General features: G+C 37.4%; 1 protein-coding gene across 5 annotated transcripts in view; it reads right to left on the bottom strand.

Moving 5' to 3' along the window:
- Positions 1 to 24,935, bottom strand: part of NEK1 (NIMA related kinase 1) — a 213,697-nt gene extending 188,762 nt beyond the window's left edge. For 4 of the 5 annotated variants that reach the window (XM_047717704.1, XM_047717706.1, XM_047717707.1 and 1 more), the window contains exons 1-5: positions 24,791 to 24,935; positions 24,355 to 24,478; positions 15,069 to 15,217; positions 14,395 to 14,491; positions 6,876 to 6,973 (exon numbers count right to left, since the gene is read on the bottom strand). In XM_047717704.1, the coding sequence (XP_047573660.1) occupies positions 6,876 to 6,973; positions 14,395 to 14,491; positions 15,069 to 15,185 (312 nt within the window). In that variant the 5' untranslated portion in view covers positions 15,186 to 15,217; positions 24,355 to 24,478; positions 24,791 to 24,935. Of the gene's footprint in view, positions 1 to 6,875; positions 6,974 to 14,394; positions 14,492 to 15,068; positions 15,218 to 24,354; positions 24,479 to 24,561; positions 24,671 to 24,790 lie in introns of those variants that run through there. The other variant, XM_047717705.1, reaches the window with a different exon arrangement.
- Between the last annotated feature and the right edge of the window lie 412 nt (positions 24,936 to 25,347).

Here is a 25,347-nt window from a genome sequence, read left to right as displayed (position 1 = left end):
GGGGAAGAAAGAAGGCAGTGGCTCTTTAAATCCCCTGGAAATCACATCAGCAAGAGGGGTGGGTCTTGCAACAATGGGGGGAGGTACAACAACAATGGCTGCCCACCTCCTTGTTTGTACCTCCAAGATCAAAAATGACAATATTCAGAACACAGATCCCTGACATTTGGAGGACATGGACCTTTTTGCCCACCCTGGTTTCCACAAGGTACATTCAAATTCTTTCTGGAAAGCCTGCAGGGCTGATTGCCTGGGTGCTGGGAGGTAGGGAATGGGTAGCAGCCACTGTTACCTAGCTAAAAGTTGAAATTGACTGAAAATAACCGCAATTTATTAATCAGGCTTTCACTTAGCAATTATATGCTTACAATAGACTCCAGAGATACAAAATAGTTTCATTGGATAGATTCTACCACAATTCTGTAATTGTGTTGGTAGGAGAGAGAGTCCTCCTGCTTCCTATTCTACCACCTTCCCAGAATCCTCTCCATCTACATTTATTTTAAAATATTTTGTTACTTTGATTAAACAGGTAACCAAATATTATTTTTCAGGTATATAGAGTATTAATAGAAAATACACTATTAATATATTAATTAGCTCAAAACTGTTAAGACTAGCATGGTAAGACTTGGCTAATCAACAAAAAAGTTCAGTCTCTCTTAGGTTAAGTTTATGTAGGAAATTACTATTAATATAAATATTGCAGGAAATGCACACTTTATGGGAAGGTTCTAGACATATGCCAATGGTTTTGCTATCTATATTTACCCTTAAGCAAAATATTCACCTTTATCAAATGTCCCACAGAAAATTTTTGTTTTATTATTACTATAAGAAATTAACCACAGACTTTGCCTCATTATCAAACAGGCTTTTGCTTCTACTGACCAGAGGCTCCTGGACAGGACCATACTAAGAACACTGAACTACTGATACTTCAAAAAATAGACTCTTAAGTACAGGCTTCAGAGATGACATTGTTTAAGCGGACAATCGACTGAGTCAAGATTTCTAGACTTTTTTATAGTCCACAAGCTGATATACATGATGAAAGCAAAGTGCCCCAACACCCGGACAGATAAGAATTACTAGAACTGAATCAACTAAATTAAATGAAATTAAATTGTGGGTACTTGTTTGGAATATGATTGGTATTACTCTTTTTTAAAAAATTTTATTTATTTACTTGAGAGAGAGAGAGAAAGGGGGGGGGGACAGAGGGGCAGAAGGAGAAACAGACTCCCTATTGAGCAGGGAACCTGTTGTAGGACTCAGTCCCAGTGACCTAAGCCAAGGTGCCCCAACTGGTATTAGTCTTAATGTCCTATTTTATATTTAATGAACACATGAAGTCCATTTTTTTTCTTAAGAACCATCTCTAGCCTTCAACTCAGCAGATTATGCTTTCATAAATTGAATTATCACATATTAATTATCTGATTCTCACTGACCCACTCAGAATTCAGAAACCGTTTTACTGAGTTTTACTTTTCAGGACAATATTGTAATTTTCATCAGTTCAATAAAAATCTATACTCCTAAAAAAAAAAAAAAATCTATACTCCTTGGGGCACCTGGGTAGCACAGTCAATTCATTGGGTCATGATTTCGAGCCACCCACCAGGCTCACTTCCTCTCCCTTTGCCCCTCCCCCAACACACATATATGCATGTGTGTGCACGTGCTCTCTAAGTAAAATAAATCTAAAAGAAAAAAGATTTTTTTAAAAAAGTAAAAAAAAAAATTATACTTTTTCCCAATTAATAACTAATCAATTGTGCAACAAAGCCATACCTAGAATGTCTTAATTAAAAATTATTTTCATTCAGTTATGACAAGCCCACACTAAGAAATATATATGGAACCAATTCCTATATCAAACTGCCAGGAAACTGCCCTAGTACCTAACTTAGAAGGTCTCCGCAAGGTCATTTCCTAATAGCCAAAAACCATGGATGAAATGGAAACCTTCAGGAATAAAGAAAATCACCCAAATTTATAAGTACCACAGGTAAAATCTGTTGGAGAATGTATTGGCCTTAGGAAAGAAAAGAAAATAATAGTTTTTATGTTTTTTAAAAATCTAATCCAAGATCCTTATGAAAACATCTGGACAGAAATCAATTTTGCAGCCTTAGGAGATGCACGATACTGCAGGGCTCTAGATTATCAGAAAAAACTCAAGGTACTTATATGCTTCATTAACACTCCCACTGAACCTAAATATTAGGGCAAACCCATGTGAGATGACCCTTTCTTTTGAGAAAAGTATACATTTGGAAATTATATATGGTCAAAAGAAAGGAGACTATTAGGAAATTTATCCAGAACTTGGAAATAAGGTAAAAATAATGGGAAATCGTTTAAATATTTATGTGGGCAAAGGCCATCCAAGGATTATTTAGTTCATTTCATTGCTTACTACTGATTAAAAGGCATAGATTTAGGTTGCTTCCTAACTATAACTTAACTTCCTAATTTCCAACTACAGAGTTTTGTCCAACAAAGATGCAAACAAGGAAGTATCACTGAAGAGAATGGCTTGAGTAGTTGGAGAATCATCTTGTTTCAGAGGTCTTGCTCTTCCCACCTGAGATGGACAAAACCCATCTCAGACTCATGCTACCCGGCAGTCTAAAACAAAAAATAGCTCCTGGCCTTTACGTTTTTGTGCTGCAAAGTCCGGAAAGTAGTAGGATGTAGTAGTAGTAGGATGTTTCTCTTTAAATAATTCCTGTTTCAAATAGGCTAAATACAAAGGAAACAGTCAACAAAACAAAGAGGCAACCTACAGAATGGGAGAAGTTATTCGCAATTGACACTACAGACAAATGGCTGATATCCGAGATCTATAAAGAACTCCTCAAACTCAGAACTCAAAAAACAGATAATCACATCAAAAAATGGGCATAAGACATGAACAGACACTTCTCCAAAGAAAACACACAAATGGCTAACAGACACATGAAAAAAATGTTCATCATCATTAGCCATCAGGGAGATTAAAACAAAACTACAACGAGATACCACCTTATACCAGTTAGAATGGCCAAAATTAACAAGACAGGAAACAATAAGTGCTGGAGAGGATGTGGAGAAAAGGGGACCCCTCTTACACTGTTGGTGGGAATGCAAGTTGGTGCAGCCACTTTGGAAAACAGTGTGGAGATTCTTAAGAAATTAAAAAGAAAAAAGAAATTAAAATAGTGCTACCCCATGACCCTGCAATTGCACTACTGGGTATTTACCCCAAAGATACAGATGTAGTAAAAAGAAGGGCCATCTGTACCCCAATGTTCATAGCAGCAATGGCCACAATTGTCAAACTGTAGAAAGAGCCAAGATGCCCTTCAACAGACAAATAGATAAAGAAGATATGGTCCATATACACAATGGAGTATTATGCCTCCATCAGAAAGGATGAATACCTAAAAAATTTTAAAAAATTAAAAAAAATAAAATAATAAAATAAAAAGAAAGAAAGAAAGAATACCCAACTTTTGTAGCAACATGGATGGGACTGGAGATTATGCTGAGTCAAATAAGTCAAGCAGAGAGAGTCAATTATCATATGGTTTCACTTACTTGTGGAGCATAAGGAATAACATGGAGGATATTGGGAGAAGGAGAGGAAAAGGGAGTTGGGGGAAATCGGAGGGGGAGACAAAACATGAGAGACTGTGGACTCTGAGAAACAAACTGAGGGTTTTGGAGGGGAGGTGGGTAAGGGTTGGGTGAGCCTGGTGGTGGGTATTAAGGAGGGCAGGTATTGCATGGAGCACTGGGTGTGATGCATAAACAATGAAATCTTGGAACACTGAAAAAATAAAATAAAGTTAAAAAAAAAACAAGCTAAAATAAATAATGTTATCTGTGTTAACAAATCATCTTTCTGAAGGGTAGAAAAAATATTAAAAGAAAGACTTGCCAAATTCTCATTATTTATTATGGAATAATCTCAGAGATGGACAAAAATATATAGAGTAGATCTCCATACTAATTTCTAGGATAACAAGATACATATAGGGGCACCTGGGTGGCTCAGTCGGTTGAGTTTCTGCCTTTGGCTCAGGTCATGATCCTGGAGTCCTGGGATCAAGCCCCACATCGGGCTCCCTGCTCAGTGGGGAGTCTGCTTCTTCCTCTCCCTCTGCTGCTCCCCCTGAGCTCCTTCTATTTCCTCTCTCTCACTCACTTTCTCTCTAATAAAATCTTAACAAAAAACCCACAAGATACATATATATACATACATATAAATCATTATGTACCAAGAACATTCATCCAACTGCAGAACCAAATCCACAGACTATCAATGTACTTTATAGGAGAATGTTATGAAATCTAATAGTAAGCATTTTTTAAAGTCCAATAAAAAAGAATAAATGTAAGCACAAGCAATGGAAGGTATTAGATAAAATTCTAATAAAACACAGCACTCTGTACACTAGCATAGATTATTTGACTTCACCACAATAGTGAAGCTGGCTATGTGGTATGAGCATCCCTATTAAAGAATGAGAAAATAGTCTCAAAATAGTTAAGTCATTTGTTAACATAACTATTACCAAGTTGATAAGCAGAAAAATGATTCAAACACAAGTTCTGAAGTTCTGTGCTCTGTCTAGTAGCTTAGTTGTAGAAACAGGATAAGTAAAGTGAGAAGTATTACATTACCCTATTTAATAGTACTTAACTAAAATAAAACTCAAGATTTCAGAACCTTACCATTTTATCAAGTTACTGGCAAGAAGCTAAAAGTCTCCATCAACACAGTATTATCAATTGATTAGTTGTGCCAATTAATTTATGGACACAGCTTTCCTAAGCATCCTAAGAGGACATCAGTGAAAACTGTAATCTCTGCTCCATAGTAAATTACAACCTTATTGGGGAAACAATTATAATGTGAAATTATTCAGCATACATTAAGGGTGCATGATGCAGTAAATTAAGTGTAGACTTGGATGAATATCAATGCAGCATTATACAGCAGAAGCAACAAATGCACAGAAAGCAAAACAAATGATCAGAAACTGTACTAAGGGGAGAAATAAAACTGAATAAGATGTAACGCAACAGTTACACATTTAAAAATATAAGATAGTGACAGCCATTTTAGAAAAATATGCAGATATTAATTAAAGATATTAAAATAGCAGCCTATGGATGGGAATGAAATGAAAATAGAATATGAACAAATAAAAAAGCACAGGCCTTGCTACAATGGGATATAATGTAGCTATTAAAACTAATATAACTGATCAACACAGAGGAACATGTGACAATAATCAAGATAATTTTTTAAATGAAAGCTGTATTTTTTTCCATATTATAAATAACATTTTCCTTACTTTCTAAATTGTTTTGAGTATAGCTGATACACAGTGTTACATTAGTTTCAGATGTACAACATAGTGATTTAGCAAGTTTGTACATTATGCTATGTTCACACATGTAGCTACCATTTGTCTCCATACACTGCTGTTACAATATCACAGACTATATTCCTTATGCTGTGCCTTTTATTCCACTGACATATTCATTCCACAAATGGAAGCCTGTATCCCTCATGCATCTACACCCATTTTGCCCTACCCCTCCTCCTTGCTCCCCCTTCACAAACATCAGTTTGTTCTGTTTATAGGTTGGGATAATCAAGATAATTTTTAAGTGACAAAAGACAGAGTACGCTATGTATAATATCCCCTTTCTGAATATGTGTGCCTTGATGTATATATTTCCATGTACAAGTATGAAGAAGAAAGCCTAGAAGAATGTACCAAACTAAAAACAGTGGTAATCCTCAGAGACGGAACAGTGTGCAAAGAATTATTTCCATTTCTGAACCTTTTAATAATTGTACAATTTAAGTTTGTAAACAAATATTAAATAAATTTTGGAGTTAGACAGAAGTAGGTTCAAACACTGACTATATGATTTGGGGCAAGCTACTTAACCTCTGTTAGAATTATTACCTATTAAATAAAGAAAACTACACTAATTCATGGGGGATTATAAAATTTAAAAGAAACAAATACAACACTCTTAGTACAATGTTTCCCCCATTCCCTTATGTAAAAACACACAAGTTAAGAATGGGTGATAATGAGAAATGCAATAGAAATTTAGAGAAGGAAAAGATCACAGATTAGAGTGGTTAAGGAAAATCAAAGGAAAGGCTGGGACTTGAGCTGAGCTGTAAAAAAAGAAAAAAAAAGGTAGAATATTAGTAAGAGAGTTGGCAGGGAAGTATTACTAAAATAAAAGAAATAATAGAATAACTACACAGGAAGAAGAATGAGATATATGAGCATGTGTTCCTAACACAAATAGTGCCTAACAAAATGAATGCTCAATAAATATTTGTTAAATGAACGAAAAGGGGTACACATTAGGTAATACTAGGAAAAAAATAAGACTGCCTCAGTAGGATAAGGTCATATTTTAAAGATCCTTGAGGTCAAAACAGAGATTAGATTTAATGCAGTTGCCAATGCAAGGCTTCCAGAGCTGGAATTACCTAGGAAAGCCACATTTTAGGAAAATGTGGTCTATTAGCAGAAAGCCAGACGAATAGAGAATACTTAACTAGTTATAATGAATAATTAGGTTATATACATAAATATAAGTGTTTACACAAAGGATATAACATACATTATAAATATAATAATATTACTATAGACAGGAAGTGAGATGGAGAAATGACTAAGGTGGAAGCTAATTAGAACAGAAATATGACTGAGATATTAGAATATGATATCAAACTGTCCTAGTAATTAAGAATTTTGTAGTTACAAGTAAACACATATATAAATTTTGAATTGCTTCTGAATAACATGGATTAAGAGTCAATCTCCTACATGCTAACTCACCTGATCCTCTTGAAACAAAATGCCTTTCTGAGCATTAATTCGTTTAAACAGATCGCCCCCTTCACAGTAATCCATCACTATGTAGAGAGAGCCATTTTCTACAAAATATAAACACGACATTTCATTTTTTATTTTTTTTTAATTTTTTAAAGTTTTTTTGTATGTGTTCTAAGATTCATTCTTTATGCATCACACCCAGTGCTCCATGCAATATATGCCCTCCTTAATACCCACCACCAGGCTCACCCAACCCTTACCCACCTCCCCTCCAAAACCCTTAATTTCTCAGAGTCCACAGTCTCTCATGGTTCATCCCCCACTCCAATTTGCCCGAACTCCCATCTCTTCTCCTTCTCCCAATGTCCTCCATGTTATTCCTTATTCCTTATACTCTGCTAATAAAAACCATATGATAATGTAAGTCAAAAGCACAGCTAAATTAAAGGTACTTAAGGGTTTACTAAAACACAGTGATTAATTATGTTCCACTAAAAACAGAACCACCTTCAAAAGAATTAGACTACAAAATCAAGGTATACTGCTTATACAGATTGTATGATAACCTGGTTTAACAGGCAGCTCTATCATCAATGATTTTCTACTAAGAATACAGCATTCTTAGTAGAATTCTAAGATATGCTTCTTGAATAGCATATCCACAATGATCTAAACATCTCTGGAATACAGACAAAATGCAGATAAATACACTTGGTTTCATTTAATAGACAGATTTCCTTAAATATCATCTATAAAAAAAAATGTTTTTCTACCAACTTGTCAAAGATGGGTTATAACTTGGTTTTCAATTTACCATTACTTTTCAGCTTTGTTTCATCCACTTAATCAACTACTTACTAAACAAATAACAGATATTGCAATGAACTCTGAGGATTCAACAGTGAATAAGAATGTACAACTGCTGGAGCTTTCTTTGATTTTACTTCTATTTTTAAAAATTAGATATAATCTGTGAACAACATGAAAATAGGGCAATACCTTATTTCCCTTTATGTCTCAGTCCACAGAAAGAGAGGCTTCTATCACTCTTCCCATGGGTAGACAGGACTAGAAGAACCCTTCTCATCCTTCCCTCCACCTTTATTCTTAGATTAACACTATGCTGATTCTGCACAAATTAGGGAGTAGCTGATATAACTTCTAACATTACTAAACCACTACTTACCAGTGAGACTACTCCAACTCAAGGAACAGTTTTCACTCCCCTTACTTCTCTGTGCTTATAGCCTAATTCCATCAGTACTTGTACCCTGCACCCTGTGTAGTGTTTCTGTTACCTATAGTTCTCATACCTCCTTTTTGATAAACCGCTCCTAATGTGCCATGGACTGGGAATCTATATGACCGACTAATTAAGATTCTGTATAATTCGTGGGCACTTCTAAGGAAGATGGTGGAGTAGGAGGATCCTGGCCTCACCTCCTCTCAGGGATAAAACCAGGTAACAATCACATCAATGTAAATAACCCAGAAAACGACTGGAAGACTGGGACTCTCCACAGCTAAATGTAGGGAAGAGGCCAGATGGAAGAGCGTAGGAAGGGTAGAGATATGGTCAGGAGCTAAACAGGTCCGTGGGATTGTCTTCAGGAGGAAAGAAGGGAGAAACACCCATGGTGTGGAGAGAAGGAAACAGACACTAACCCCAGGCACCCCAGGCACTGCAGGCACCCAGTCACAGGGAACCTGAAGAGAGAAGATGAATGCCCACAACATTTGGCTGTAAAAACCATTATATGGGGTATAATTTCATGAGTTCTTATAATCAGCAGGGCTTAACATCTAGAACATTAAAAATCAGCATGCTCAGCTTTGGGAAAGTGAGAGAGCAACAGGAAACTGTCCCCACTCTTAGAGACAACACAACAAATGACCCAGCAGAGATGCAGCACTAAGAAAAATGCCCAGGATATAAGGGAGGGGGAGTAATTTACTATTCTGCATGTGCAGGAGGGGCAGGGATGTAGGGGGACTTCTCCAGGAGCAGAAGAACTGGTAGGCTCCATAAAACTCCCCCATCCCCCAGCCCTAGGTACATGGATACCTTCGAGAACTAGTGCAGTGCCAACACTCTCCACCTAGCTTGCTAAAAGCACATCCTGCAGGTACAGGCCCTCCAGCCAGGTCCTTCTTCCACGCTTCCTCCAACAGCAGACCCACACAAACTTTGCTAACACCCTACACCCTGTACCCACATTTTCCTACGGACCTGCCCCTTTCAATATGACCCTGGCCAGAGCCCATCCAAAACAGTGCCACAACAGGCTGAAATCAGCCCCAACAGGGGCTATCAGCCCTCCAAAGTGACTCAGGCCTGAGAGACAGGGAAAGATAACCACACACACCAGACCAACTGTGCCCCTGGAGGCAGACGCCTGGCCTGAATGCAGGCCTCACCCACCAATGAAAGTTTCTGAAGGGAAAAACAAACAGACAGTGCATTGCATTTTGGTGCTACTGCACCTCTAGTTAATGCCTGTTCTAACTCAACTCAAACCCAAAGCAACCCCAGACTGGCCTACCAACAACACAGGGACCAAACAATGCCTACAACAGGCAAAGTGAACCAGTGCAGACAAGTTAATTAAAAACAAACGCAGCTCAGCCACAACAGTGCCGTATACGTATCACACACAGGAGACACCCTGAAATGCCAGGTTCTAGTGAAGAGGGGTCATTGCACTGCATGGTACTATAGGACCTCTTCTTCATAAGGCCACTACTTTCAAAAGCCAAAATGTAGCAAGACTTTCCTAACATTACAGAAACAGACACAGAGTGTTAGAAAATATGAAGAGACAGAGGAATACATCCCAAGTGAATAAATAGGACAAAAATTGCCATAAGAGACCCAAACAAACAGAGATAAGTAATATGCCTGACAGAGAATTTAAAGTAATGATCGTAAAGATACTCACTGGACTTGAGAAAAGAGTGAAGGACCTCAGTGAGACTCTTAATACAGGGATAGAAATAAAAATGAATGAATCAGAGATGAAGAAATCAGTAACTTAAATTGAAAATTACACTAGACATTGTAGATCAGTCATTTGAACCTCCAACGCTTGGTTTCAGCTCAGGTCATGATCTCATGGGTGGTGAGATTGAGCCCCATGTCAGGCTTTGCGCTCAGTGGGGAGTCTGCGTGAAGATTCTGCTTTAAGATTCCCTCTCTCTGCCCCTCCCCCAACTCATGTTCACATGTAAATACATACAAACATACATACATGCATACATACACACATCTTTGGAAAAAATAAAAATAAAAATACACTAGATGTAATAAATAGCAGACTAAAGAAAGTAGAGGAATGGATCAGCAACCAGAAGTAATAGAAAGCAATCAAACAGAATAGGAGAGAGAAAAAAAATAAAAGATGGACCTGGGAACACAGGGACACTATCAAGGGTAATTAATAAATCACATTATAAGGATCCTAGATGGAGAAGAGAAAAGGGGGCAGAAAATGTATTTGAAGATAAAATATCTACAAATTTCCCTAACCTGGCAAAGGAAACAGAAGTCCAGATTCAGTGGGTACAAAGAGCCCCGACAAGGTCAATGTAAGAAGGTCTACACCAAGACACATGGTTCGAATGGCAAAAAGTGGTGATAACGATAGAAGTTGCAAAACAGCAAGAGATGGGGCTCCTTGGGTGGCTCAGATGGTTGAGTGTCTGACTCTTGGTTTCAACTCAGGTTGTGATCTTACAGGTGGTGAGATACAACCCTCCCTCAGATAAAATAAAATCTTTAAAAATCTTTTAAATCTTAAAAAAAAAAAAACCTCCTACTAGAGTATTTGTTGACATACATTAAAAGCTTTTTATTTGAAATACTAAAATTTTGGTGATGGAAGACAAAAGAAACGGAAAGAGATGTAAGGAGAAAGATAAAGGAATCTAAGCTCATGGGAAGAAGATAGTTAACACTGTACTCCTGTACACGTAAACATGCATAAATGATAATTTCACTACCATCATAAAATATAGTATACCTTATAACATAATGTGTTAATTGATCCATACTTTTTTAAAGCATGTTCTACTATAGTATGTACCCAGTTAATCTGGGAATGAGTATACTTTTGCTCTAAGTCAGACTGTATGTGAGTTGATAATGAAACAGTCATTTAAACTATCTACTACTTTCAATCTAAATTATTGTTAAGAGTCACCATACTGGGGTGCCTGGGTGGCTCAGCTGGTTGGGCGACTGCCTTCGGCTCAGGTCATGATCCTGGAGTCCTGGGATCGAGTCCCACATCAGGCTCCCTGCTTGACAGGGAGTCTGGTTCTCCTGCTGACATCTCTCCTCTCATGCTCTCTTTCTCTCAAGTAATAAATAAATAAAATCTTTAAAAAAAAAAAGAAAAAGAGTCACCATACTGGCTGGAGTGCTTAATTGTGATTATCAAGAGGAAATTGTGTTGCTGCAACACAAGTCAAGGAGGACTATTACTGGAACTCCATGGATTCACTGAGGTTCCTCTCTTACTCGCTTGCAAAATAGCCATAATTAATGAAAAACTGCAACAAATATAGTACTCGCAAAGACTCAGATCCTCCAGTGATAAAGGTTTGGGTTATTCCACTAAGTAAAACAGAACACACTCAGCCAAGATGCTGCAGAGGGCAAAGGAGAACAAGGAATTGGTTGTAGAAGGAGAAAAAACATGATTATAAACTTAGGACTCATAAGCAGCTAGAAACTCAGGACCCAAAGAAGCTATTCTTTGTTTCCTTTTTCCTTCCCACCACCACTGCCTTAAATAAACTGTTAATGGTGTCAAATTAAATATATATATACATATATATACACACATATATACACACACAGTATAAAAATATACATAGTATATATACACATATTGTACATAAATATACACATACAGTATATATATGTATAGTATACACATGTATTTATACATATACTATTTATGTATACGTACATATACTATATATATACATACATGCATATACTACATATATGTATGCATACATATGTTTTTTTCTTTTTTAATGATTTTATTTATTTGATAGAGAGAGAGATCACAAGTAGGTAGAGAGGCAGGCAGAGAGAAAGGGGAAAGCAGGCTCCTTGCTGAGCAGAGAGCCCGATGCAGGGCTCGATCCCAGGACCCTGAGATCATGACCTGAGCTGAAGGCAGAGGCTTAACCCACTGAGCCACCCAGGTGCCCCAACATACTTTGTTTTGTAATGTATAGGGATTTATGATAATGGGCATGAATTCAAAGGACTTCAACAAACCATCTTGACCTGTCTTTAGAGAAGCTTTGCTTTATCTTAGTTCCTGCATTACCAAATAGTATATATTTCCAAAACAACATATAATATTTTAAGCTATGACATTTTTAAGAACCTGAGACCACTTTCAATATACCTCACTACTATGATAATGAGGTAAATAAGAGAATACAAATGAGAAGGATCCCTTTCTAAAAATCAGAACATTTTCTTAGTGGCAGTAGTGGTAGCACTTTAAAAGAAGTTTAATTTAAAATGATATAAATTGGGGCGCCTGGGTGGCTCAGTGGGTTAAGCCGCTGCCTTCAGCTCAGGTCATGATCTCAGGGTCCTGGGATCGAGCCCCGCATCGGGCTCTCTGCTCAGCGGGGAGCCTGCTTCCTCCTCTATCTCTGACTGCCTCTCTGCCTGCTTGTGATCTCTCTCTATCAAATAAATAAATAAAATCTTAAAAAATAAAATAAAATAAAATGATATAAATTGGGGCGCCTGGGTGGCTCAGTGGGTTAAGCCTCTGCCTTCGGCTCAGGTCATGATCTCAGGGTCCTGGGATCGAGCCCCATGTCGGACTCTCCGCTCAGCGGGGAGCCTGCTTCCCTTCCTCTCTCTCTACCTGCCTCTCTGCCTGCTTGTGATCTCTGTCAAATAAATAAATAAATCTTTAAAAAAATAAAATAAAATAAAATAAAATAAAATGATATAAATTACTGTCCTTGCTTTGTACAAATTTTTACACTTAACCACATTGCTTCTTTTTAAGCAATCAGAGTAACAGTGAGTCAATATAAAATTACACATGGACAGTATGGTGTGGTGTTAGGTAGAAGCTGGACCTGAGCAGTGGAAGGAATGCCCCAAGGCAGAGTCCCAATTCTTTTTTTTTTTTTTTTAAGATTTTATTTATTTATTTGACAGACAGAGATCACAAGTAGGCAAAGGCAGGCAGAGAGAGAGGAGGAAGCAGGCTCCCCGCCGAGCAGAGAGCCTGATGCGGGGCTTGATCCCAGGACCCTGGGATCATGACCTGAGCCGAAGGCAAAGGCTCTAAGCCATTGAGGCACCCAGGTGCCCCGAGTCCCAATTCTTGAAGGGGAATGGCACAGATAAGGGCTGGAGGCAAGGACGGATAAATAAGCTATACATTAAAAGCCTGGGGACACAATATCTGACCTTGTGGCTTCCAAGACCTGGGGCTAACAAACTAAAGAGCCGTAGGTACAAACCAAGCACTCTCCTCAGCCACATCTGCCCCAGGGTAACCTTAGCCCTAGACTCATAATGCATTTGAATTGTGGGTACAGCCCCACCGGATGGAGAAAGGCTGCCCAGACCTTTCTGTACAAACCTTGTGGGGCTAAAAACTCCCCCTCCCAATTCATGGGAGTCGTCTCCCAAATGACTAAAAACAGATCCACAGGGTGCATGGGTGGCTCAGTCAGTTGGGCAACTGCCTTCAGCTCAGGTTATGAACCCAGAGTTCTGGGACCTAGTCCTGCATCGGGGCTCCCAGCTCTGTAGGGATTCTGCTTCTCCCTCTGACCTTCTACCCTCTCATGCTCTGTCTTACTTGCTCTCTCTCTCAAATAAATAAAATCTTTAAAAAATTAAATAAAATAAAAACAGACCCACAATCCATCACAGTTCTTCCCAGCCCATAGAGATGCAACAAATATCTAATAACAAAAAAATGTCCCCACTCTCCCATGTTGACAGTGTACATTCACTTTTTTTTTTATGATTTTATTTATTTGACAGAGAAAGAGAGAAAGAGTGAGCAAGCAAGAATGAGCACAAGCAGAGGAAGCAGCAGAGGGAGAGGGAGAAGCAGACTCCCCACCGAGTAGGAAGCCTGATGCGGGACTCAGTCCCAAGACCCTGAGATCATGACCCAAGCAGAAGGCAGATGCTTAACCAACTGAGCCACCCAGACACCCCTGTACATTCACTTTAATAAACTGCTTTGTGTTTACTACTCTTCTTCTGGCTGTCTTTATTAGAACACAGATAACCACATAAATCTTCTCATGGGGAATACAAGAACTGAGACCTCCATTCATACAGACTGCCCACCAGTAACATCGGTATTACCCTAGAATCAAGTTGATATGAATATGCATATATACTGCAGCAAAAACAATATACTTTTCTTCCTGAAAATACTTTATAAGTAAAATATCCAAAAGTTGTCGCATGGCTTAGTTCCTTTGAACTCTCTTGCAAAATTTATCTGACCTTCAAATGATTCTCTATACTGGACAATATTTGGATGCTTCATGTTTGCCAATACTGCAACTTCTCTCCTTGATTCTTCCCTTTCTTTATTGGACATCTTAAATGGGAGAGAAAAAGAAAATATTAAATTAGACCATCAGTAAACCATCTAAAAGTCCATCAATAAGAGAGTGGTTAAAAAACAACAGTTCCAATAAAGCATAGTCAAAACAACAAAATAAAGCAGAAGTTAAAAGAAAAGTTGAGGGGTGGGGGGTGGGAGGTTGGGGGCACCAGGTGGTGGGTATTGTAGAGGGCACAGATTGCATGGAGCACTGGGTGTGGTGCAAAAATAATGAATACTGTTATGCTGAAAAAATAAAAAAAAAAAAAAAGAAGTATTAAAAAAAAAAAAAAGTTGAATCCACAAGTAAAAATATTTTAATGTTCAAACCAGATTAAGTTACAGAACAGTAAGTGTATTTTTTAAAACACTTAAATACATAAACATAAGCGCACAGCATAGAAAAAAACTGCAAGGATATACAGTCTATTCTAAAATTAGTGGTTCTCTCTGGGATTATGGTAGCCTTTCACTTAATGTTATGCAATGCCATATTTTTTTTTAATTCTCTAACAATGAGCCCATTGAAATCAGAGTATTCATTGAATTAACCAAACAAAATTATACTTACTCTTGAGATGTTAATTTCCTTGATAACATATTGCTTGCCATCTTCTGTAGATTTAACAAGAATGGCTTTTCCAAATGAACCTTCTCCAATCTTCTGTAGTCTAGCATACTTCTCCATGATTCTTTTTCTAAGGCATCTTAACAGATATACTAGACATTTAAAAAAGTTAACAGTTAATAGAGAGAAAACATGTCTTCCATAACCATTAACAATATTTAATTCAATTGTAATTCCTTAGTGATTTGCTTACTTAAAAACCAGATATTTAAAATCTTTACTCAAAGTTAAATTAACTTTATCTGAGTTTTACTCATGTGACATAGTTATAACTAAAAAGAGAAAAATAATGACATTTCAATTTTATAAAAATGATTTGGAAAGTCGAATACTAAATTTACTTGATGTATATGGAGAAAGAGACAAACTTTTCCCTATGTGAATTAATTAGTAGCATTACTTTATTATCTCCAATAAGAATGTGTGTCTGAAAGTTATTTAACTAATCCTCTTATTAGACATTAAAATTGTTTACACTGTTTGCTATTACAGAAGAACTTTAGATAAAATTTCGGTACATACATTTTTATGTACCCTATTATAAGGATTTCCTTAGGATAAATTATTTGTCCAAAGAATATGCACATGTTAAAATTCTGGTCACTATTTGTTGCTGTTGTTACTTCTACATTTGACAGAAAAATGGTGTCTCATTTTTAATTTCTTTTGCTTATCAGTTAATTTGAAAAATTCTTCCACATATATTGAACATTTGTAATTTGTTCATTCATGTTCTTTTTTCATTTTCTATTTGAATAGTCTTTTTAGTAATTTCTAAAAGTCCCCTCTTTAATGAGGATGTTAGCCCTCCTCTGTCAAAAATATTTTTTCTTTCTATGCTATCTGCCTTTCAATTGTATTTAAATATAAAAATTTATTTTGATATTAACTAAACATGTTATTGGTCTTTATATTTGTCCTTTTGGTATCATAATTAGATCCTTACCAGACTAAGATATTGACAAAGGTCATTAGCAACTTCAGCAATAGTTAATTTCAGGAGAGTGATGGGTGGGGACAAAGTCAGAGTCTAAAAGCTAGTTAGTGAAAGCTTAAAAAAGTCAAAGGGAAGGAGGAGGGAAAGAGAATGATATGGTCACAAGACAATCATGAGCACTACCTATTGGCAAGACTATTTTTATTGTGGAGATACCTGAATTCACTATATCAATTTAAAACTAATGAATATTTAATTTACCTAACTTGCCCTCTTCTATTTCCATTTACATCAAGCAGCTTTCTATGTATGATTCCCTTCTAGGAGAAAATGGGCTTATTAAAAAGGCCATAATAAAATTTCTGTGACAGTTTATATATTTCTCATTGTAAATTAAAAAATCCATGTTCTCATTTCATCCATCAATACTAAATTTGCTTAATTTTACTCTGCCTCTAAAATATGATCCAATCTCCTTAAATGACAAAATTTATATTCAGGGCTTGTAAGACCAAAGTCCAGAACCCAGCCTCTGGTAAAATCAATTGGATAACTATGCCTTAGGAAATTTTGTAGGAAAGAACCTTCTTCTACCTTAGAAAACATTATAACCATATTGCATTTCAAAATAGGACAAGACTTTTGGCAACTTGGAGAGAAATAAGAAATTAATGATTACAATAGCAATACAGCACCATCAGTGAGTTAAAGTCATTCCAAACATATATACTCTCCTCTCAAGTCCACGCTTGGTCAACTGGCATAATATAATGATTACCTGGGCACCAGCCAGAATTTAATGATTTCTCCAGGACATGAGTATATTACATTACCATGCTATTTAGAAAAAAAAAATCAAGATAAATTCATCTTAGAAAACTAAATTTCATAAGTCAAATTACATTAAATAATAACCATATTTCACAACCCTCATTATTCTGTGACTGCTGCCAAAAAAAAAAAAAAAAAAAGAAACAAAACTTGTCAACTTGGCTCTGCCTCAAAATTTAGTTGCCAATTCCTTTCCAGGGACCACACTAACGAAATGGAAGCTCCAAGAGTCCCTAGTATGGCACAGTACTGCCTACCACATTACTGATCATTGTGTTTCTGACAACTCAGTATAGGAGACCTACTACTCCTGGTAGTGAAGAAGGATGACTCTAATTGCCATCAAATGATGTCAAAGCAGAAAGTTTTCTGAATAAAAAATATGCTGTAAATGAGTTTCAGAGAAACTCACAACTCCTCCTTTCCTACAGAATCTACACGAGGGTACTGTGGTAACTGGAGGGAAGTGAAGGGGGAAACATGACAAGATAGAGTGCTTTCAGTGTCTTACAACATATTTAACCGAGCTACTTATTTCCTAGTCATGAGACTTCCCAGCTGAATTACAATCCTAAAAGATTTTTCAGACCAAATGAGAAACAGTGAAAAACGTACTACAGGTTTATACATCCACAATCATCATAATGTATAACTGAAGGAACACAGTAATCCTGTTCCAATTTCATATTTGTAATAAACTGAAAATTGGAGTGTTTGTCCTTTCTATGCTTCAGTTTCCAGCATCAAATGAAAATCATATACTAACTTGACAGTATTCTTTTTTTTTTTTTTAATTTATTTGTCAGAGAGAGAGGAACTAGAGCGAGCACAGGCAGACAGAGTGGCAGGCAGAGGGAGAAGCAGGCTCCCCGCCAAGCAAGGAGCCCGATGTGGGACTCGATCCCAGGACGCTGGGATCATGACCTGAGCTGAAGGCAGCTGCTTAACCAACTGAGCCACCCAGGCGTCCCTTGACAGTATTCTTAAGATCTCCAACTATTTTATCAACTTTATGTCTATAATATTAAAGACATTTCAAATCACAAAACCAAAGACATTTTTGACATTTGAGCTTCCCAAAGAGTTATGTGATATAACAAGCAAAGCAATGGATTTGGAAGAGAAAAGATTTATGACCAAAAAGCAAACTACTTGACCTCTGCACCTTGGTTCCTTCACCTGAAAACACTAACAATTTAAACATAGTACTATCTTAAGGGCCCTACCAACTCTAGTAATGAAAAGAGACGAAAATAAGAGTTGAGTAGATCAGAAAATAGGAAACTTCAACATTGTTTAAAATTGTACCATTAGCCACAAAAAGTAGGAATGACAGACAGATATGGCCAAAGCCTTTCCTTCAGAGAAATCAAAAGAAGACACAAGAATAATTTTTTTTTAAGATTTTATTTATTTATTTGACAGAGATCACAAGTAGGCAGAGAGGCAGACAGAGAGAGAGAGGAAGGGAAGGAGGCTCCCTGCTGAGCAGAGAGCCTGATGTGGGGCTCGATCCCAGGACCCTGAGATCATGACCTGAGCAGAAGGCAGAGGCTTTAACCCACTGAGCCACCCAGGCGCCCCAAGAATAATTTTTTTTAAGATTTTATTTATTTATTTGACAGAGAGAGATCACAAATAGGCGGGGGGGGGGGGGGGGGGCCACAGGGGGGAAGCAGGGTCCCCGCTGAGCAGATAGCCCAATGTGGGGCTCAATCCAGAACCCTTGGATCATGATCTGAGCCAAAGACAGAGGCTTAACCCACTGAGCCACCCAGGTGCCCCAACACAAGAGTAATTTCTTCAGCCTGTATCTTTAAAAAGTAAAAAAATAAAGTGCAATTTAGAATTAAACATATTAAACTGAACCTCTACTTCTATCTCTACTTCTTCCCTAAACCGAATACAACTTTAAAGAGATCAAAAAGGCAGAAATGGAGAGTAAACAATAGCAACAAATTTCTGGAAGCTAACAAACATAAGAATAAGCAGCAACTGACTTAGGAGACTAGAGAAAACTTATTGTAACCCAGCAATGGCAAATAAGTCAATTTCCACTATAGACTAGCTCAATAACTAGAATAAGGTGCTGTGAGAGTGAGGATATCAAAACTAAAACAGAATTGGCTGAAAGACTGTGTAATAAGCAGATAGTTTGCCTCCTCCACACCTCTCAGTCAGGTGACTATACCTCTCTTGTGTTGGCAAAAGACTAGAGATGTCTCTAGATTGGTGATACCAACACAGTTGAGAACGGTACCATATCTGATATGGGAGATTAAGTGAAGGCTGACATCATAAATGGTTCCAATCATGATGTTGTAGCTCATTATCAGACCATCCCACTTCCCAAAACAATCAAAAACTCTGAGTAAAATATATAATTGACCGACAGGAATTGAGGGGCTATAATCCTTGAGAGGTGGGAAAACATTAGTGAGTTTCACATCCATCCCAGCCTTCTCCCTGAAGACATTTTCCAAATTGCAGCATAGCATGATGGGACTTAAGTAGAAAACAGCAATCTTACTGAGCTAAGGAGAGAGAAGTCAGAGTTTAAGGCTGCCAAAGTCCTAGAGAAAGGAAAAAGAACAGGAAAGCCCCAAATTCTCCATATAAATTTTTCTCCTGTCAGCCCATTTCTAAGTTGCACATACAAAGAGCAAGTCTAAAACAGACTAGTCCTAGGAGAGCCTAACACCATTCCTTGACAGGATCAAGGAAGGTAATCTACTGATACTCCCATCAACCTGCCAGAATAAAACATAAAAATTTTTTGGAAGATACATGTTCCAGAGCCTCTATGACTTTATTTACAACATCCAGTAAAAAAATTATGAGGTGTGTAGAAGAAGAAGAACCAAATAACCCAAGACCAAAAGAAACAATAGAAATAGAATCCAAATGATTCAAATACAGATTTTAAATAACCATAAGAAATACGTTCAAGAAAATAAGAGGAAAAGATGATCAAAAGTGATTTTTCTTAAAGATGGAGAACTTCAACAAAGAACTGACATTTATTTTTGAAAATTAAATGAACATTTTGAACTGAAATACAAGATATATGAAATTAAGAAGGCACTGCAAGGGTTTTACAGCAGTCAGGATACAGTAGAAATCAGGACTATTAATCTGGAAAATGAACCAACAGAAAATATTCAAGAAAGAACAAAAACACACCAAAAAAAAAAAAAAGCAAACAGGTGGAAAGATCTAATATCAAAAAGGTTTTAATTCTTAGTCTCTACATTTATTCTGACCTATCAAAAACACAATCTTTGTGGGTGACAGTGATTAGACAAGCTGATTTGAAGTTAGTATGAGGAAAAAAAGAATAAATACTGAAAAAAGAAGAAAAAGACCAATGAAGGAAGACTTTTCTATTGATTATCAAAACACAATATAATGCTACAATAATTATGAAATTGACAGGCAAATAATTGAACGTCCAGAAACATATCAAAAACATTTTTGGGGGGACACCTGGGTGGCTCAGTAAGTTAAGCTTTTGATTCTTTATTTTGGCTCAGGTCATGATCTCAGGGTCATGAGATTAAGCCCGGCATCTGGCTCCATGCTGGTTGTAAAGGCTGCTCAGGATTATCCTTCTCTCTCTCCCTCTGCAACTCCTCCCCTGCCTTTCTCTCTTTTTCAAACAAACAAAAACAAAACATCATATTTTTAACTTTGTGGATGACCACAGTGACATTTCAAATTGGTGAGGAAAAGTTAGATTTTTGAAATAAACAGTATTTAGACAACTAAGTAGTAATATGGAGGAGAAAAACTTAAACCCATTTTCTTCACTTTACATCAATATAAATTCTAGATAATAAACTACTTAAATGTAAAGGGGAAAAAAAACGAAAATAGCAATAAAACATGGGAGGATGACTTTTATAATCTTAGAGTAGAGCAGCTTAGTATGACACAAACCCAAAAAGCCTTAAGGTATTAATATAACTACATAAAAAAACATGTATACAAGAGGTGCCTGGGTGGCTCAGTCAGTTAAGTGTCCAAATCTTGATCTAGGCTCAGGTCTCAATCCCAGGATCATAAATTCAAGCCCCACGTTGGGCGTGGAGCCCACTTAAAAAAGAAAAAAATATGGGGCACCTGGGTGGCTCAGTTGTTAAGTATCTGCCTTTGGCTCAGATAATGACCCCAGGGTCCTGGGATCGAGCCCCACATCGGGCTCCCTGCTCGGTGGGAAACCTGCTTCTCCCTATCTCACTTCCCCTGCTTGTGATCCCTCTCTCTCGCTGTGTCTCTCTCTGTCGAATAAATAAATAAAATCTTTTTAAAACACATGTATGGGTGCCTGGGTGGCTCAGTGGGTTAAGCCTCTTCCTTCAGCTCAGGTCATGATCTCAGGGCCCTGAGATGGAGCCCCATATCAGGCTCTATGCACAGCGGGGAGCCTGCTTCCCCACCTCTCTCTCTGCCTGCCTCTCTGCCTACTTGTGATCTCTGTCAAATAAATAAATAAAAAGTCTTTAAAAAAATGTATATGAAAAGCTAGTGTAAGTCAAAATTCAAATAACAAAAAGAAAAAAAAATATGATATATATATGTATTAGTTCATATCACCAAGGGCTCATTTTTCTAATGAATAAAACATTCTCATATTCATAGAACCAAAAAACTAATCTAACAGAAAAATAAAGGATTGAAGTTACAAGTTAACAACAAAAAGGAATGTAATTAATGTTAAAATTTGCAAAAGTATCCAATCTCTTATAAAGAGAAATATAATTTAAAAGTACAGGATAAATTTTGTTATGTATATTTTACCTTGATTAAAAAAAAGTACAAGTGATGCATTTTTCACCCATCAGAATGGCAAAATTCAGAAAGTTTGTTACTATACTATGTTAGAAGGAAATATAAGGAAGCAGAATATGATGAGAATACAAACTGATACAAATACCAGGGAAAATAAAATTCCATAATATCTACCAAAATTATCAGTGTTCACTATGATCCAGCAATTCCATTCTTTTTTTTTTTTTTTTAAGATTTTTTTATTTATTCATTTGACAGATAGAGATCACAAGTAGGTAGAGAGACAGGCAGAGAGAGAGGAGGAAGCAGGCTCCCTGCTGAGCAGAGAGCCCGATGAGGGGCTCGATCCCAGGACCCTGGGATCATGACCTGAGCCCAAGGCAGAGGCTTTAACCCACTGAGCCACCCAGGCGCCCCCAGCAATTCCATTCTTAGGACTCGACCTTATAAATATTTCCAAATGCGTGAAAATGATACATTTACAAAATTTTCCTCTGCAGCACTGTCTGAAATGGTAAAATGTAAATATCCATAAGCAAATCAAAAGGAAGAAACATTTATATTGATATGGATTAATTTCTAAGTACCAGAATTACTAACATGGCATACTATCATTTGTGTATTAAAAGGAAATATATATGGGGGCACCTGGGTGGCTCGGTGGGTTGAGCCTCTGCCTTCAGCTCAGGTCGTGGTCTCAGGGTCCTAGAATCGAGCCCCAAGTCAGGCTCTCTGCTTGGTAGGGAGCCTGCTTACTCCTCTCTCTGCCTGCCTCTCTGCCTACTTGTGTTCTTTCTTTCTTTGTCAAATAAATACAAATTTTTTTTAAAAACCACTTTCAAAGGAAATATATATGGGTTTATGCTTACACTTATTTACTTACACATGTGAGTATATGCAAATATATACTATCTCTACATGTGTACAGACTCACCTAATTGCTTGTATACGTAACACCTGTGAAGGGATACACACTAAACTGGTACACTATTGGCTGCCTTCAGGGAAGAGAACTGAGTAATTAAGAGGAAGACTTTTTTAATCTTTTGTGCCTTCTGAATTTTAAGCCATATCAATGTATTATTTATTCAAAACAGTAAAATTTAAAAAATAATAAATGCTGACAGAAAGAAGAAGAATGCTAGCTAAATCAATTTCTCCAGTTAAAATCTTTCAACAGTTCCCCATTTTCAAACTTCTAACACTGACATTCAAAGTTTTCCTATACGGCCTACTTCTTTTCAACTATGTCAACTATGCTCCACAAAACTATCTTAGCCTCTAGTCAAATAAGACATCTTTCCTTACATTTAACTAAAAAAATTTTAAGCTATAATAAGCAATGTTTGATATAATAAAATTTCTGTACCAAATATGAAAAATGCCAGAGAATATGAGCAAAAACTATATCCCCTTCAATCTAGAACTTTAAGTTTCTCCAGTTGTTTTAGCTATTTGATGAACAAATTTTCCTGAAGGGAAACACTAGTAGAGGAATGTCAACAGATTTCAAGAAGTCCCTATGGTACTGCCTGCAGCTACAATCCATATACATGGTTTTCCAAACATTAAGTAACGTTTGGATGGTGGGAGGGGTCAATTTACCATCTCAGTGAGTCAAGTCCCTGACTTATTTATTATCCAAAAAAGCAGAAAGCAAAAATGGAATTCCTATTAGACTTTCTTCAAAACATTTGTTTTTCTTCTCTGTAAGCCTATACAGACAACAATTAACGGCTTCCCTAATGGAAATTACCAACGTCTAAATAATTTATATTCATGAAATGGTGTCATGACCACAACTTAGATTAGAAGGGAGAGATTATAGAAAATGTACTTGGAATACAATGCCAATGTATTAAAATGACCTCAAAAGAACTGTGGCCAAGTTCCATAACCCTCACTAAACTGTTAATGCTGACTCCTACTGTGCAAAAACCTGTTTTCCCAAAGAAGAGGCTCCTTACCTTTCACCTAGAACAAAGAGCAATCTTAAGTGAAATAGATCTGTGGATTCTCTAATAACAAACAAATCTAAACTAGAAACAAAGGACTACTTCTCTCCGTATTTGGCTCCCCTCCATCATCTCTACAATACTGCTGCATCATAAGAAAGGGCAATTACTTGCATACATTGGATATTACTTTTAATCCTTCAAATACTTCTGATGTTACCATGGCAATAAAAAAATTTCTGTTTCTCGGAGGTGGAGCTTACATTAGAGAATAAAAATTAGGCCTGTATAAAAAAGTTATGATGAACTCTTAAAGTAGTACAACTTTTATTGTCTTCATAGGGAGATTGTTTCAAATAATATAAACTGAAATATAAGATTAGAAGCTAACCAGTTAACTGCTACTCATTTTTAATTAAAATGTATATGTAACTTAAAGAGACAACATAAATGCAAAGTAAATTACTGTTTATGCATACCAAGATTTCTGTTATTTTAATTCCTTTATCATTTAATATCCTTTAACTAACGTCCAAGCACTGCTTTGTAATATATATCGTTCTTTAGAGAATTAACATTTTAGTGAGGTGGAGGTATTATTTTCTGTCTACTTAAAGTATCCCTGCAAGCTCTACATAAACAAGTCTAAGCAAGATCTCATTTCCAATATGATTTTACTCTTTTGCATATCACTGCTTCCCGCAAGTTAACTAACTTCAACGACACAGAGCGTTAGTCGGAGTAACGGTGGGGATAAACACGCATCCGTCTAGGTGTAGTAGCCTTCCTACAGCAGTTAATGAGGCAGGGGCACCATCCAGGATTTTGAAATTGACATCCTGAAAGAGAAACCAAGTCTATCTAACCTGCAGCTCCTCACAGGCCAGTTTAAGGAGGGCAGTGAGACTCCCACTCCAGATACCAGAGTTTCGCTGACCCCTCAGGCTTGACTCCTTCCCGCCTCCGGCAACGCCCAGTGAGACAGCTCCACACTACTCGGGAAGAACAAATTGGTTTCTGAGCCCCTTGGAAACAGCGGGCGGTGGCAGGGGGAGTGCCCGGGTTACCGCCCCTGCAACTTCACAGAGGTGGTTACTAGTGACCCCGGCGGGATGGGGGTGGGGAGATAGCATTTGGGACTGGGAAGCTACCTGCCTGACACGTCCTTCTGCCTCCCAACGCCGGTACTGGACTCGGGGCTACGCGGAGAACTGCTTACAACTCGGAGCTGACGACTCTGCACCGTAGCGCCCCAAAACGCTAGAGCGAATGCAGAGGAAGGGGGAGCGGCCGGCGCGTCACTGACGCTGACGTGTGACGTCAGCGTGCGGAAGCCGGCACGCATTGGGGGAGGCGGGGAAGGAGTGGCGCGGAGGGGCGGGGCCAAGGCACAGCAGGTGGGAGATGATGCGAGAGAAGGAAAAAATGAAAAGGAAGGAAAGGAGTTAAGGCAGAGATGAGTGTTAGAGCTGTTTTGAATAAAGCATTTTATAAATTTGTCCCACATACACAGAGAAAGGGATTTTTTTTTAACGTGAAGTCTGTTACTTAGGAATACCGCATTTTAAAAAGTAATTTTGCTTTAAAAAGCGAGGCTGTTTCTAGTACATTTTGGATGATTAAAGCAAGAAACTATTTTTAAGTATTGAAAAAAATTCTTAAAGACTATAATGTGGTTTTCTACACATTTACATCCAATGTGTGTATA

Source organism: Lutra lutra, chromosome 2 (assembly GCF_902655055.1).
Source record: "Lutra lutra chromosome 2, mLutLut1.2, whole genome shotgun sequence".
NCBI lineage: Eukaryota > Metazoa > Chordata > Mammalia > Carnivora > Mustelidae > Lutra > Lutra lutra.
The sequence above is the reverse complement of the archived record's forward strand: the minus strand, read 5'-3'. Positions and strand labels throughout refer to the sequence as shown.